The sequence below is a fragment of the Eleutherodactylus coqui genome, chromosome 7, assembly GCF_035609145.1.
Source record: "Eleutherodactylus coqui strain aEleCoq1 chromosome 7, aEleCoq1.hap1, whole genome shotgun sequence".
Lineage (NCBI taxonomy): Eukaryota > Metazoa > Chordata > Amphibia > Anura > Eleutherodactylidae > Eleutherodactylus > Eleutherodactylus coqui.
The window spans coordinates 212,648,313-212,664,739 of NC_089843.1; the positions used below are offsets into that span (position 1 = coordinate 212,648,313).

At 44.4% G+C, this 16,427-nt stretch overlaps 1 protein-coding gene across 3 annotated transcripts in view; it reads right to left on the reverse strand.

Moving 5' to 3' along the window:
• The window catches only part of FRAS1 (Fraser extracellular matrix complex subunit 1), a 489,520-nt gene that overhangs the window by 170,255 nt on the left and 302,838 nt on the right, over positions 1-16,427 (reverse strand). For all 3 annotated transcript variants that reach the window (XM_066574335.1, XM_066574336.1, XM_066574334.1), the window contains 2 exons: positions 12,258-12,398; positions 10,576-10,719 (listed from right to left, as the gene is read on the reverse strand). In XM_066574335.1, the coding sequence (XP_066430432.1) occupies positions 10,576-10,719; positions 12,258-12,398 (285 nt within the window). The remainder of the gene's footprint in view (positions 1-10,575; positions 10,720-12,257; positions 12,399-16,427) is intronic.

The following is a 16,427-nucleotide window of genomic DNA, read 5'->3' on the forward strand; positions in this document are numbered from 1 at the left end:
GCATTTAGCGCAGCGCTAAACGCTGAAAAAAGGGTTTGTGTTAGGGAGGCCTTAGGTAGGTAAACTCTTGTGGAGGAATTGAAATCGGATTGCGGAATTCAGCCTGGAGCTTTGGATTGGGTTATTTCTTCAGAGTTGCCGTGAATGCCAATACAGTACTTCCTACCACACTGGACAATACAAGTGATAGCGTGCCCGGTTTAAGTTGATTAACTGTGCCATAACACAAAAGTTTTACCTCTGGTTATAGTAGTCCACTTTAATGATACTTAAAGGGGTTGTCCCGCGGCAGCAAGTGGGGTTATACACTTCTGTATGGCCATATTAATGCACTTTGTAATGTACATCGTGCATTAAATATGAGCCATACAGAAGTTATATACTTACCCCCTCCCGGTGTGGCCTCCCCCGACTCCATGGCGACAAACAAACTTCTTCTCTGGTCGCAGGAACAGTCGCACTTGCTCACAGAGGATTCTTCTCCTAGATGGTCCGGGCTTACGAGCTGCGTCCTGGCTCCTCCCGCTTCTCAGCGCCATCGCGTAGCTCCGCCCCCGTCACAGGGTGCCGATCAGCCAATGGAGTGGCTGTAATCGGCAGTGGAACGCAGACAGCAGAAGAACATCCACAGTGCACCATGGGAGAAGACCCGTGGTGCACTGTGGGAGAAGACCAGCGGCAGCCATCTTGGACAGAAGATTTTTTTAAAGTTGCTGAACGCGGATTCAGGTAAGGGAATTTTTTTTTTTTTTTTTAATAACACATGTCAGCGGTTTTCCTTTGCAGGTACTGGGGGACTGGGCAAAAAAAAATTTTTATCTTTCGGCGCGGGACAACCCCTTTAAATTTCTGATGGTGGTAGTGTCATTCAGCAAAAAACGGTTAAATCCTGGTTTTGGTCAATATTTTTGGAGCTCCTCATATGGGACGGCTTACAGGTGATTCCTAACGCAACAATGTGTCCAAAAAGTGAACAGAAATTCATCACTCTGCGGGGGGAATCGATCAGCGTGAATTCACTAGTCCCACAGAAAAACAAGAGGTTTGTGTTGTAGTTATATATTACTAGAGTTGTGAATCCACCAACACAAGACAAGAATACGGTTTAAAATACCTTTTATTTATAAAAACTATAATACCAAAACTTTCTCGTGTATATCCGTCAGGCTCCTCTCGTAGAAATTAGTGCACCAATACCTCAATTGTGCCGTTACACTTCTGGATACATCTGTTAAGCTGGTTTCATTGGGGTATAGAATAAAGCAATGAACCAAAGTAATGACTCAACACGTTTCCACTGCAAATATAGTTTCCTCAGGGATCCGTTGTTGGTTTCTCATAGGATCCAGTATGGATAATAGATTAAATTATCATAATACCAAAAAGATCATATTTTACGAGATCCCTTATTTCATGTGGGCACTGGGACCTCTTTTATATTTCCCAGATATACACTAGTATAAGCAGGTTTCATTACCAACACAGAAAAGGGTTCTTTACTGTAAGAGCAGTGAGACTGTGGAACTCTCTGCCTGAGGACGTGGTGATGGCAAAATCCATAGAGGAGTTTAAGAGGGGACTAGATGTCTTTCTAGAGCAGAAGGATATAAATTTTAGGCGACCAGCGGGTTGTTGATCCGGGTATACAGGCAGGTAGGAACTATTAGGGGTTGATCCAGGGATTAGTCTGATTGCCATTAGGGAGTCGGGAAGGAATTTTTTCCCATATGGGCTAATTGACGTCTGCCTCTTGGGGTTTTTTGCCTTCCTCTGGATCAACAAGGAGGTTGAACAGGTTGAACTAGATGGACATTGTCTTCACTCAGCCTTACATACTATGTTACACCTCCCGGGTACAAATAGACAAAACAAAATGTTCTCTTATTTTTTTTTTCGTCCAATTAAATGTAGACTCTATTTTCCAAGTTAACATCTGCCATAGTTAAAAACTTCACTGAGAGTCAGTGCTGATTTACTAGTGGAGCATTATATCATGATTAGAGATGAGCGAGCATACTCGCTAAGGGCAATTACTCGATCGAGCATTGCCCCTAGCGAGTACCTGCCCGCTCAAAAGAAAAGGGGGCGGGGGAGGAACGGAGGTGAGATCTCTCCCCCCCCCCGCTCACTGCAGCAACTCACCGCTCCCCCCGCACCGGCAGCTGAACCTTTTCTTCCGAGCGGGCAAGTACTTGCTAAGGGCAATGCTTGATCAAGTAATTGTCCTTAGCGAGTATGCTCGCTCATCTCTAATTATGATGTAATCTCCAGAGACAATGCCGGTTGCATGAGGAATTACGGGATTAGGGTGGTGCTTTTCAATTAAACCAGAGCTCCAAAACATACGGGTATATGTGGCGCAAGACCTAAATGAGTATTTGGTTTGGTCGCGCCAATATTGCCCCCATAACAAGTACAAACGCATCCTTATTAGAGATGAGCGAACGTACTCGGTAAGGGCGATTTCGCAATCGAGCACCGCGATTTTCGAGTACTTCACTACTCGGGTGAAAAGTACTCGGGTGCGCCGGGGGGCGGGGAGAGGCGTGGCGGCGTGGGGGGTAGCAGCGGGGAACAGGGGGAGCCCTCTCTCTCCCTCTCCCCCCCAGTCCCCGCTGCAACCCCCCGCGCCGCCACGGCGACCGCCGAATTTTTTCGCCCGAGTACGGAAGTACTCGAAAATCGCGGTATTCGGGCGAAAAAGGGGCGTGGCCGAGCACGTTCGCTCATCTTTAATCCTTATCCCGACAGCTCCCAACTTGGAAAACCCTGAATACATTTAGTGGCACCAAAAAAATAGCAGAGCATTTTGTTTTATTTGTATGTGGGTAATATAAGAGAGGTCCCAGCGCCCATAAAATAAGGGACCTAGTAAAATATGAGCTTCCTCTTTAGATTCAGACAAAACATTTAATGAGTATTATGATAAATTAACCTATTAACTATATTGGATTCTCTGAAAAACCTACAAAAGACCCTGAGGTACTCTGATTCCAGTGGGCAGGCGTCGGGTCACGGCTTTATGTTATGTAGCAATAGCGGTAATAGGTTTAATATACCAATAAAACCTTCTTCACAAATGTATCCAGGAGTAGAACGGCACAACTGATATCGCTACACTAAATACAACAAGCAGCTATTCAGGAGCCTAACGGATGGACACAAGAGATGCGCAGCTTTGGTATTACAACAATGTAATAATTATAATAAAATGTATCTTAAACAGTATTTTCTCAGTAAAATTGGATCATCTTATTCTAATAATTTCAGTGATTTCCAACACAAGACAATAAAGTGAAGCAGTAACTGGCTCATAGCAACAATCTGTGTGTGCACATATACTCTACTAACGGCCACATGTGGCTCATAATGCCATACTGGATCCCCTATATATTAGGACAAGTACTAAGGGAGCCCTGTGTAGCCAAGTCTAGGGTCCCCTATATATTAGGACAAGTACTAAGGGAGCCCTGTGTAGCCAAGTCTAGGGTCCCCTATATATTAGGACAAGTACTAAGGGTGCACTGTGTAGCCATGTCTGGGTCCCCCATATATTAGGACAAGTACTAAGGGAGCCCTGTGTAGCCATGTCTAGGGTCCCCTATATATTAGGACAAGTACTAAGGGTGCCCTGTGTAGCCATGTCTAGGGTCCCCTATATATTAGGACAAGTACTAAGGGTGCCCTGTGTAGCCATGTCTGGGTCCACTATATATTAGGACAAGTACTAAGGGTGCCCTGTGTAGCCATGTCTGGGTCCACTATATATTAGGACAAGTACTAAGGGTGCCCTGTGTAGCCATGTCTGGGTCCCCTATATATTAGGACAAGTACTAAGGGTGCACTGTGCAGTTATGTCCGGGTCCCCTATATATTAGGAGAAGAATTAAGGGTGCTCTGTGTAGCCATGTCGGGATCCCCTATATATTAGGCAAGTACTAAGGGTGCACTGTGTAGTCATGTCTGGGTCTCCTATATATTAGGACAAGTACTAAGGGTGCACTGTGTAGTCATGTCTGGGTCTCCTATATATTAGGACAAGTACTAAGGGTGCACTGTGTAGCCATGTCTGGGCCTCTATATATTAGGATAAGGCCGAGCTCACACGAACAGGTGGGGTTCTGCATGCAGGACGCCCGCAGCGGTTCCTCTCCGGCCGCTCTGTGTACCTGTCTCTGTATTGCGGATAACAGCTGTGGTTCGCCGGCGGTCATGCACAGTACAGTTTTTCTTTCATTGTTTGTATTTCCTGTGACGTCACTAAGCAATAACGTGGGAACTCGCAGCTTAGATGCAATTTTAATTGCGTAAGGGCTGCGGGTCGCATTCCTCCATTGAATTCAATGGAGGTTGTCCGTGCAGAGTCCGTGGCAAAATAGAGCATGCTGTGTTTTTTCTTCCACTTGCAGAATACGCAATTCGTGTCCACGAGTGTGAAGGGAAAAAAAAATCGAAAGTTCAAGCCTTTCAATGCCTGCGGTTTGCTGCGCAGGCTACGATCGCCGATTCCGCACTCCTTTGCCAATAGAAATCAAACCTGCAAATAACACTAAATATCTGCAGAATTTTACAAATGGCTTGCACAATGGATCACAGTAGACTAACATTAAGCGCCATCACCTATATCAATGAGTGTTTTCACGGAAACAGTAGAGTAGCAGCATGATACAGTATATGCCTGTGAATAGCAAAAAGTCCATATCTACGTGAAATAGTGGCATAATAACTGCAACTTATTAGATGCACAGATAGATACATTTACAGTAATGTGACCACCGCTCATTGGAACTCTGCAAGGACAGTATATTCAGGAACAGAATACATTATGTCAGGAGTTTATAAGACTAATTACAAATACATAGAAATAAAGAATACATTTATGTTTTAACGGGTGACTGCACATGTGTGGAAGAGAGTAATTGAATTTTAGAAATAGGCACTACTGAATGACCCCAATTTTTGAATACTGGGAGCTGAAATACAACATTTAACCATGACTTTACTACTGTTACCACTTATATTCTGCCCTAGGGCTGTTAAAGTGATAACTTGAATTGATAACCATCCCTGGAATGTATGAGGTCACAATCATTATGTTCCACTTTATCCCCCCCTGACCCACATGCTGATCTGGAATGGAAGCGAAATCAAAGTTTAAAGCCGGCATCCATGGCAGTAATGCTGCTTATCACTCGAGGCGTAATGACAAATTTCAGAGCAGTAATGTGTAAGCATAAAACGTAATTCAATATGCAGCCATTTAAATGTGCCGAGTATTAGCAGATTGCTCAAACTGACAAGTGTTGGTTTATACTTCCGCAGACGGCTACATCAAATTAATGAAATGAAATACAAATATTGACCTGCCCAAATCCACTTCATTTGTAGCACGGCACTTACCAGAAGTAACAAAGTTTAGATGGGATTCAGCGCTAAAGAAAATAATAGTAATAGTGGAAACGGCTTCGCCTTGAAGCATGAAATGTAATTTAAAAATGGAAACAGTGTAATTCATATATATGATATGTAATTGTAGCCACATCCAGAACTGTAACCCTCTACTAATCTTAAAAGTAGCAGCACTTACATTAAGGAACAGAATCCAGAACTCTAATAACTACTTGGCTAAAAGAAACATAAAGCCTCTAAACCTGCAGTGACTACGAGGCGCCACTCCATAAACTATTAATGCATAAATAAATGCTGTACTTTGGGTGTACGCATGTACTGCAGGCGTCTCCTTTTAAGTTTGAAGTAAAGAATCTTCTTATATCTGTGGAGCTAAATGACATAGTTCCCTCAAGAGGATGGTTGGACTTGATATAAGACATAAGGAAAAAGCTTATGGGAAGTGTAAATAAGCACAAATCATAAACCTTCAGACTGTTCCATGTATATGTTGGATTAGTCCCACCACGAGTCCAGTTGTTTCCCCCTTTCCAGATTACCATATATACTCGAGTATAAGCCTGGTTTTTCAGCACATTTTTTTTATGCTGAAAAAGCCCCCCTCGGCTTATACTCGAGTGAGGTAAAAAAAAAAACAACAAAAAACCCTGCAATACTCACCTCCCAGCCGGTGTCTGTGTCTCCGACGTAATGGTCTCCCCGGCGGTGGGGCAAGCCGCTTGAGAATTCTCCCCACTGTCATCTCCTTGCTCAGCTTTGAATTCCCCCGCCGTAAGCGCTGTGATTGGATCGAGCACCAACCAATCACAGCTGGCACTCGATCATTCACAGCCATTCAGTGAATGACATTACTGAATGGCTGTGATTGGTTTTAATGAGCGGTACTTGATCCAATCACAGCGTTTACTTACACAGCGCTGATGGCGGGGGAATTAAAAACCGAGCAGGGAGATGAGAGGGGGAGAAGTCTGAAGCAGCTTTCCACACCAGCAAAGAGACCATTGCGCTGGGGATACAGACGCCAGCTGGGAGGTGAGTATTGCATTTTTTTAAACTTAGTATATACTGGAGTACTTATTGACTCGGCTAATACTCGAGAATATACGGTATATTGTATTAAAAAACTAATAAGCCCTTCACAGAAAAGAACCCTTACATATAACTTTTATTGTATATAGACTAAAAAACAAAAAGACAAACAAATGTCCCCTAGATGGGGTCACCACATATCCCACAGGGACAGAGGACCAGATAGCAGATGTAATTGCTGAGAACCAGTAACTCCTGGTCCACCGTATTCCATATACTGGATCAAGAATGAGATGTAGGAAACGGCCAGCAGCACTAACAAAGAGACATGGCTGGCCCACCTATATAGTATCAGCTCCCTAGGCATAACCAAAGGTTGGGGAACTGGCACATACTAATACCAGTGAGTATTCAACACGTTTTCTCTGTAGTTTGTCCATTACATTGTCTAAACTGCCTTGCATAAACTACTATAAATATTGATTTTTCCTTTCTATGCACATAGTTGACCATCGAGTATATTGGTTATTGAGGAACTCAATCGTTAAAAGCACCTATTTCTGTCGGTTGGGCTAATGACCCAATCGCTAATGCTCTCACTCATTTGTAGGGACAGGTATGTACCATAGCTATAAATCATAACAGTACTTCAGATATAGCATCGGATCATGATAGAGTTATCAAAAAGCTGATGAAAAAATAGGTAAAGGTTCAAAAACTAATAAACTGACATTATAACTTTATTATTTGAAGATTACCATGGATTTTGTTTTTTCCTGATATTATACCAAGAAAGCCAATATATCTCAAACTAGTCGTATTACGGCAATAATAATTTAAAAGAGGTTTTCTAGGACTCTAATACTGATATCCTATCCTTAAAGTAAGTCATCAAAATCTGTTCAGAACCCCCATCAATCAGCTGTTTAAGGAAGCAACAGCGGTCGTGTGAGTGGCATGGCCTTTTCTTAGGAATGTGAGGTCATGTTCATTGGTTACATGGCCCGACAGCAGCACAGTCCCATGCAAGTGAATGGCACTGAGCTGCTATACCAGGCGCAACCACTATACAATGCCCAATGTCGTGCCTGGTATGCAGTGAAGACACCTCTTCAATCAGCTAATCGGTGGTGTTCCCAAGTGGTGGGCCACCACCAATCAGATATTCATGACCTATCCTTCAACATGATCGGCTAATTATTTTTGACAACCTGCTATAAATAAACCTTAAGGATCACTTGCACCCTGGACCATCTATTTATTACTGCTGAAAGAACCTAGAGAGTGGGGCTAGTGATATTTAAATCCCCCCTTCCCCTTCCTCAGTGTGGTACCGGTAAGTGGATATAGATGCATTACATTGAATATTGTCCTTCGGGTACACAGCAGTCTCATTCCTGAGGGCGGCACACATTTACTTTCCTCGTTTTTCTTTATTCTTAGTGAGTATATATATATTTTTTATTTTTACACATTTCTGGATGAATTGCAGGGAAGGGCTTATATATTTAACCCCTTCCCGACAATTCATCCCGCGATCGCCGGCAGCCCATTGCTTTCAATGGAGCCAGCTGTATTGCCGGCACCATTGAATTCAATGGGCTAACATCGTTCTTCTCTGCCACAGCTGTAACAGCTGTGGCAGAGGAGAACGATCTTTATGCTGACAGTGCGGGGGGGGGGGGGGGGTCTCACTCTTGCCACTATTGTGGCTTAATAGTGGGACCTGGGAACTTGAGATGCAGCCCAACATGTAGCCCCTCGCCTGCCCTATCCGTTTCTGTGTCGTTCCCATCACTTTCTTGAATTTCCCAGGTTTTCACAAATGAAAACCTTAGCGAGCATCGGCGATATACAAAAATGCTCGAGTCACCCATTGACTTCAATGGGGTTCGCTACTCGAAACGAACTCTCGAGCATCACTGAAAGTTCGACTCGAGTAATGAGCACCCGAGCATTTTGGTGCTCGCTCATCTCTATATATCATGCTTACTTGTGAGGAGGAATTATGGGAGAGAGAAGGAAAGAACCCCTGGGTAGAACCCGGCTGAAAAATATATCTGCACCTTTATTAAAAAAACCTAAAGAATAAAATTATGTATCTTCAATGACCGCAATCAGTAGGTCTTCAGGATAATGCCCTGGTTTTGTCTATTTCGACTTCATTGGGGAAATAATCTGGAAGTCTAAACAGTCCAATAAAACAAAGATGGAATCACTCGTAGGTCCAAAGGTACGCACACAAAAAAAATACTACCATACACTAAAATGAACTCCCAATAAAAATATTACTTCTGTGTACCTTTGATCTAAAAGTGATTTAGTCTCCGATTGTTTATTGGACCATTTAGGCTTCAGTTTTATGTCCCTGATAGAGATGAGCGAGCATACTCGCTAAGGACAATTACTCGAGCGAGCATTGTCCTTAGCGAGTACCTGCCCGCTCGTAAGAAAAGATTTGGGTGGCGGCGCAGGTAAGCGGTGAGTTGCGGGAGTGAGCAAGGGTGAGCGGGAGGGGGGGGGGGGAAAGAGAGGGAGAGAGATATCTCCCCTCCGTTCCTCCCCACTCTTCCCGCCGCTCACTCCCACAACTCACCGCTCACCAGTTTGATGAGCGCAGGGCGCCTATAGTCTTATTTGTAGGCTTTATTCTATATGTGTGGTACTCTAACTGCCAGCAATTTGATTGTATAACTTATATAGTGAAGTGGCTATCTTTAACCAAACACCCCTGACAAAGCAGTGGATAGTCTTATCAGAAAATTGACTTGACATTATAAAACAGGTTTCATAAAATGTATCTTTTCAGAAAGTTTTGGCCCAAATAGGCTAGATTTCAACTTCAGAGACCACAAGCTGAATGGGGATTTATGTCACTTATTTTATGAGAAAGGTACTTGGAAGATACAAGAAGGGGAGACAGACTTATCTAGAATAATAAAGATGAAAGCAAACAAATTGCATCGTCTTCTCTATAGTCGCCCCCTTGGGGAATGGATGAAAAATTAAGATTACATTTGACACTGCATTTCCGAAATGTTTGCCTAGCAAGCCATTAAAAATGATGGAAAGGTAGCAATTCCGGGCTGTTGTCCATTCTGATAAAGCCCACGCTGTGACATGGATGGAAATAGATTAGTATACTGCAGTAGATACAACACCGCATGCCTCTGGAGAGGAAGGGGAATACAATGCAATCGATACTTTCTAAGAAGCCTATGAAATAATGATTCAACACATTAGGAGTTGTGTATGAACACGATGTACAGAAGGAAAGGGGTCCTTAAGGGGTTAATGATATAGTCTGAGCTCTTTCTCCATAATGGTCAGTTGGTGCTCGACTGTATTAAATTATTAAAACCTGAACTATGCAACCTAAACTCATTTCAGACTACATGCTGTAAACCTATGACGTGTTTCAAATCTGCGCCATTGTGAATGTATGGCATCCCTTTACAGCAGAAGTAGGATGGGTGCATAGCTGTCTAAAAGCCCCATTTACACGCAAAGATGATCGCTCAAAAAATGGTTCAAAAGATAGGGAGAATCACAGTTTGAGCGATCATTTGGCATAAGCTGCTAATATGGGCACTAATGCCCATCAGCAGCTTATTAGCTTCATTTGAAAATGAGCCTCCCTTCCTTGTATGCAGATAACAGCATGTGGTCTGTTATCTGCATACACCCCCTTTGTTCTGCCACAGGACTGCAGCTGAAATACAATGTTATCAGCGCTCCCGTGGAGAATCACAGCATGCGCTTCCTGCAATCAGCTGCCTGGCCAAACTATGGATTTTAAACTCAACATAAAATCATGGTTCGGCCAAAAAGCAAATGATGGTAGCATTTGCATGCAACGGTTATCGCTCTAAAGACATCGTTTGAGTGAATTTTGTGCGATATAATCGTCCCGTGTAAATGGGGATTACGTCATAAGTTACAACTACTTCCGTCTTCTCTTTTGCAACCTACGCAGCTCAGTTATACATTAGTAAATATATGTTAACTCTCTGTTTAATATGAAAGTCACATCAGCAATTAGCACAAAAAATACAGATATTTTAACATGTAGAATCCTCCTAGTCAATGTAAGTGTAATGTCATAAAACAGTAAACATTGTTTAGAAATACACTTACCAACACAATAACCCACTAAATTGAGGTATTGTCCATCAGGGCATGAAGTCTTGCAGATGCCAGCAGTAAGAGTGGCATGAGGGTGGCATGCCAGGCAGTCTGCATCAGAAGACCCATTGCACTCTTTGCAGGATGGGTGGCAAGCTGCAAAAGAAGAGCAAAAATAAGTGTACTGTCTACAAGGAGTTTAGCTAGAGTTCACCACTAGTTACAGAGGGAATGTGTGCATACATTGATACACATAACTGATACAATTAATGTGCTTCAAGCCTTGTTAATCTCCTTAGGTGTCTTCTGATTGGTCCAGCATGGAAATACAGTACATTCCTCAATTTAGTCTAAAAAACAGATAGACTTCAAATTGTATATGGAGTGCTCTTACAACAAAATATTTTCTCCATCTTGTGGCTGGGACACTATGATCAATTTTTTTTACCGTCTGAACCCCCGAGTCAACGCCTGTTTCTGCAATACCAGGTATTAAAAAGAAATGTCACTTGACTGAGAGATCACTATGGTCGTGTTCCTACATAGCTGTTGTATTGAGGTTTTACTAGAGATGGGCGAACGTACTCGTTCCGAGTAATTACTTGATCGAGCACCGCGATTTTCAAGTACTTCCATACTCGGGTGAAAAGATTCGGGGGGCGCCGGGGAGGCGTGGCAGAGCAGGGGGTAGCAGCGGGGAACAGGGGGGAGCCCTCTCTCTCTCCCTCTCCCCCCCCCCCACTCCCCGCTGCAACCCCCCACTCACCCACGGCACCCCCCGAATCTTTTCACCCAAGTACGGAAGTACTCAAAAATCGCGGCGCTCAGGCGAAAAAGGGGCATGGCCGAGTAGGTTCGCTCATCTCTAGGTTTTACACATTTTTATGGTGTTTTATGTTAACTGCATATCAAACACATCTGTCTGAAAACCTCATATGGTTTCCCACAAAATGTCATGCTTTTGCAGTGTACTTTTCAGCGGATTGGCTTCTACAGGTGAAGCATATCAAAACCATGTGCTGACTTGTAGAAGCCAATCAGCTGAAACCACAATGCAAAACCATAGTGTTTCACAGTAAAACATATGCAGTTTTTGATCAGCAATAGAGATGAGCGAGCATACTCGCTAAGGACAATTACTCGATCGAGCATTGCCCTTAGCGAGTACCTGCCCGCTCGGAAGAAAAGGTTCGGCTGCCGGTGGGGAGCGGCGGAGGAGAGCGGGGAGGAACGGACGGGAGATCTCTCTCTCCCTCTCTCCCCCCTGCTCACTGCCACAACTGACCTGTCACCCGCGCCGGCAGCCAAACCTTTTCTTCCGAGCGGGCAGGTACTCGCTAAGGACAATGCTCGCTCGAGTAATTGCCCTTAGCAAGTATGCCCGCTCAGAAGAAAAGGTTCGGCTGCCGGCGGGGGAGAGCGGGGAGGAACGGAGGGGAGATCTCTCTCTCCCTCTCTCCCCCCTGCTCACTGCCACAACTGACCTGTCACCCGCGCCGGCAGCCGAACCTTTTCTTCCGAGCGGGCAGGTACTCGCTAAGGACAATGCTCGATCGAGTAATTGCCCTTAGCGAGTATGCTCGCTCATCTGTAATCAGCAATTAAAAACATGCACATCAAAAACTCTCATTAAAAAGGCAGATATCTAATAAGCTTCTGTCATTAACTCATCTGTAGCTGCAAAATGGACTTACCATGACAAGTTGCATCCTTGCCAAAGAATCCTTCAGGACATTGTGGCAAACATGCCCCGTAGTGCAGAACATGGGGAGCAGTGCAGCCTGTGCAGTTCAAATGGTCCTTTCCAATACAGCTTCCACATGTGGAATGGCATTCTGTAAACAACGGCATCCATTAAATAATGTACTTAGAGGGTATACCTTACAGAATAACCAACGGCTAAGATCAAAAGGAACTGCAGAGTTTAGTGTATTGATCGAATGCTGATAAAATCTATATGTATATGAAATAGGATGTAGAACCCAATAACGCAAACGCAGCAGCACTGGAGGGAGGCTCCTTTTGGGGTGCGTACGAGCTCACGAAAGGAGTCTGGATCCGTGACTCCTATAAAGTCCAGCTAGAGATAATATGTTGGAGCCGCAAAACAGGGTGCCCAAATACCTTAATGTATAGAGTTAAAAGGATTCCATCTTTATTAAAGCCTCACCAGGGCTTGATGCCAACGTTTCGGCTAAAATAGGATGCATGTATGTGCCACCATAACTCATGAATGCCTGCAGCAATTTCGACCAAACTTGGTACATATATAACTCATCCCATGGGGACAAATTTGGTGGGGATAACAGCTTCACTCCCCGTTGGGCGAGGGGGGAATGCCGGAATTGCACTTGAGCAGATGGTTTTAATTTCACAGTCTTATATTACACAGACGATCTCATCATACACTAATCTATTACATAGACGACCTCCTCATCATCATACACTAATTAGAGATGAGCGAGCGTACTCGGTAAGGACAGATACTCGAGCGAATATCATCCTTACCGAGTACCTGCCTGCTCGCTCGCAAAGATTCAGGTACCGGCGGGGAGTGGCAGGGGAGAGCGCGCGGAGGGGGGGACGGGACGGGACATCTTTCTCTCTCTCACTCCCCCCTGCTCACTCCCGCAACACGGCGCTCACCCACGCCACCACCGGAATCTTTGCGGGCGAGCAGGCAGGTACTCGGTAAGGACGATACTCGCTCGAGTATCTGTCCTTACCAAGTACACTCGCTCATCTTTAACACTAATCTGTTACATAGACGACCTCATCCTCATCATAAAATAATCTATTACACAAATGACCTCCTCTTCCTCAAATACTAATATATTACACAGACAGCCTCCTCCTCTGCTCCAACTACCACACAGCTTCCCACCAGCACTGAGCCACTATGTACCACAAAGAAATGAGCCCAGAGCCCACTAGTATGAAAGCTGTCCACAAGGAAATCTGTGTGGCCCATAGTAACCAATCACAGCGCAGCTTTCATTTTACCTTAGCAGTATAAGAAGTGAAAGCTCAGCTGTGATTGGTTGCTGTTGGCAACAAAAATTACATCGTGACCGCTAAACTCCCTCCCTCTTCTCTCCACCCCATGCTGGCTGTCTGCAATGGGAGGGATCGGGAAGGGGTGTGAGCTAGTGTGCCAAAGTCCCACCCCCCTTGCCGGCAGCTCCCATAGGCTGGAGCGCTGCTAAGCTCATGCCCCCCTCCCCTTGTGGTAAAGCGGCAAGGGGGAGATAGGGGCAAGAGTTTGGCAGAGCTAAACTCCTGTCCCTGGCTGACAGTATCCCCCTGGACAACGGTCTCCACGAGCGTTAAAACAGGAGTTGTAGCCGTGACTTGGTCACGGCTGCCTCTCATTCACGTGAATTTCAGCTGCGCTGTGGCCGTAACATGGCCAGCTGAAAATCGTCACGCCCGTGTGAATGTAGCCTTACTGACAATTTTCTCAGAGCAGGTAAAACTACAAACTTCTAGAGTACAAAAACAAGCCGATGGACAGATATTGGGAGTCCTCCAACAAAAATATTTTCTTATCTTGTGATTTAAGGCAGTATGAATCAAATTGCAAGCAACGGTGAGTAAGCAACCCCTGCAGCTCCATTTCCCATAATTCAACCCTAAGGGCTAATTCACATCTGCCTGGGAGGCTCCACCCTGAGCCTGCATCACAGATTTTCAATAACTCTTTGCAATTCAATTTTGGATTCAGGGTTTCCTAGGGGGCTTTCTCTTTCTGCCATTATACAGCCATCTGCTGGCTAGAGCAAGTACTACAGTATGTGACATTCTGAAGAGGCCCCCCGACAACAGAGCGGCCAGTAATCTACAGTAAGAATACCCTGCCGGACGTCTTCTGATATCGGAGCTGTACAGCCTTCAATCATAATGTCTTTAGACGTCAGACAGTGGATTGGAAAGGGTTAAAACCCAGGATGCAATACCTCTACATGCAGCTCTATTTTATCCGGGAAAAGGCCAGAGTGCACAATGAGACTCGGACAGAATCCATTATGGCCAATTAGTTCCATCCAGCACGGTTTGGGTTCAGCATGTCCCAGATTTGGTACTTCCAGTTTTAACATTGCTCATGTTGTAGAACAGCGACGAACAATGGGATTTAGAAACATTGGCATGAATGAGCCTAATATTGCAGGACATTGGAAGCATGCCTACCTTCCAATGTATTCATCATAGTCATGGAATCCTCAAAGTTTTATAGGTGTGTTTCTGGAGGGGCTGTATAATTGTTTGCATTTCCCATTCTGCAGACAAGACTCACTGGGACATGTTTATGTAACATAGAAGGCGCAGGTATTTTAATTGTGAATGTTCCTCTCTGTTATGTCAATTTCTTCTGCTTTACAAGTAAGCTGCAATTAATCAAAATGCAAATTTCATAAACAAACATAAAAACTCAGTCATTTCCCATTTTGGAAAAGACATCCACAGATGTGTCCCTAAATACAGTTTGGGAGTTTTATGGCTTTCACCATCTTTTCATTCCTGTGCAGTGAAGTCAAATGAGGCGTTCAGGGTGTAATTATCTTGCCTAGTATAAAATGATGGTGCAGAATGTGATGTCTTCGACCCATCATCCCCATCCCACCATTTTTACAGTGCACCAAATCTGTATTTTGTCAGGGTTGAAGGATCTGGACATTTGCTCATTTGTGCTATCCATATAGTGCGTTCATTAAATTGCCAGGGCATGAACCAGCCTGAATGACATCTATAAAACTGGGTCTGCTGCAAAACAAATCAAACATCACTCATTAAAAGCCCGTTAAACCTAAAGTCTACAAGCTCATAAAAGCCAAGCTGCTAATATCACTCACAAACATGTATGAAGTCTTTGGAGAAGCACTACAGTCTGAAGTAGCACAGAATTTAGGTTCCAGTTCATTCACATACCATGGAACAAAAATCAACATGATCTCAATTTTCTGAACTTTGCATGTTCCCAAAGATTGTGATTCCAATTTTAAAGGGGTTGTCCCGCGCCGAAACGTTTTTTTTTTTATTCAATAGCCCCCCCGTTCGGCGCGAGACAAACCCGATGCAGGGGTAAAAAAAAAAAACCGTCCAGTGCTTACCCAAATCCCCGCGCTGCTGCGACTTCTTACTTACCTTGCTAAGATGGCCGCCAGGATCTTCACCCACGGTGGACCGCAGGTCTTCTCCCATGGTGCACCGTGGGCTCTGTGCGTTCCATTGCCGATTCCAGCCTCCTGATTGGCTGGAATCGGCACACGTGACGGGGCGGAGCTACGAGGAGCCGCTCTCCGGCACGAGCGGCCCCATTCAGAAGAAAGAAGACCGGACTGCGCAAGCGCGTCTAATCGGGCGATTAGACGCTGAAATTAGATGGCACCATGGAGACGGGGACGCCAGCAACGGAGCAGGTAAGTGAATAACTTCTGTATGGCTCATAATTAATGCACAATGTACATTACAAAGTGCATTAATATGGCCATACAGAAGTATATAACCCCACTTGCTTTCGCGGGACAACCCCTTTAATGCAAATGATGACCAAACTATGACAATAAAGGAAAAAGCTTTTTGTAGAAGGATCATAGTATTGACAACAACAAAGTAAAGTCTCTAGGAACAAGGAATACATTGTGTTATGCCCGGAGCTGGGCCTCAGGAGGCAGTGCATGACTGAGAGAGTCAAGGAAGATAGAGATCCGGCATTGCGCCTTCAGGCCCCGCACAAGGTGTAACAGGTTTATTAGTAGCAATTCCCTCTAATTTAATAGGGGACATAACCATAGTCAGCCACTCTAGAAGCTGTATAGAACGCCTTTCGACATCCAGTCACCCAAACTATTTAAATTGTTACTTAT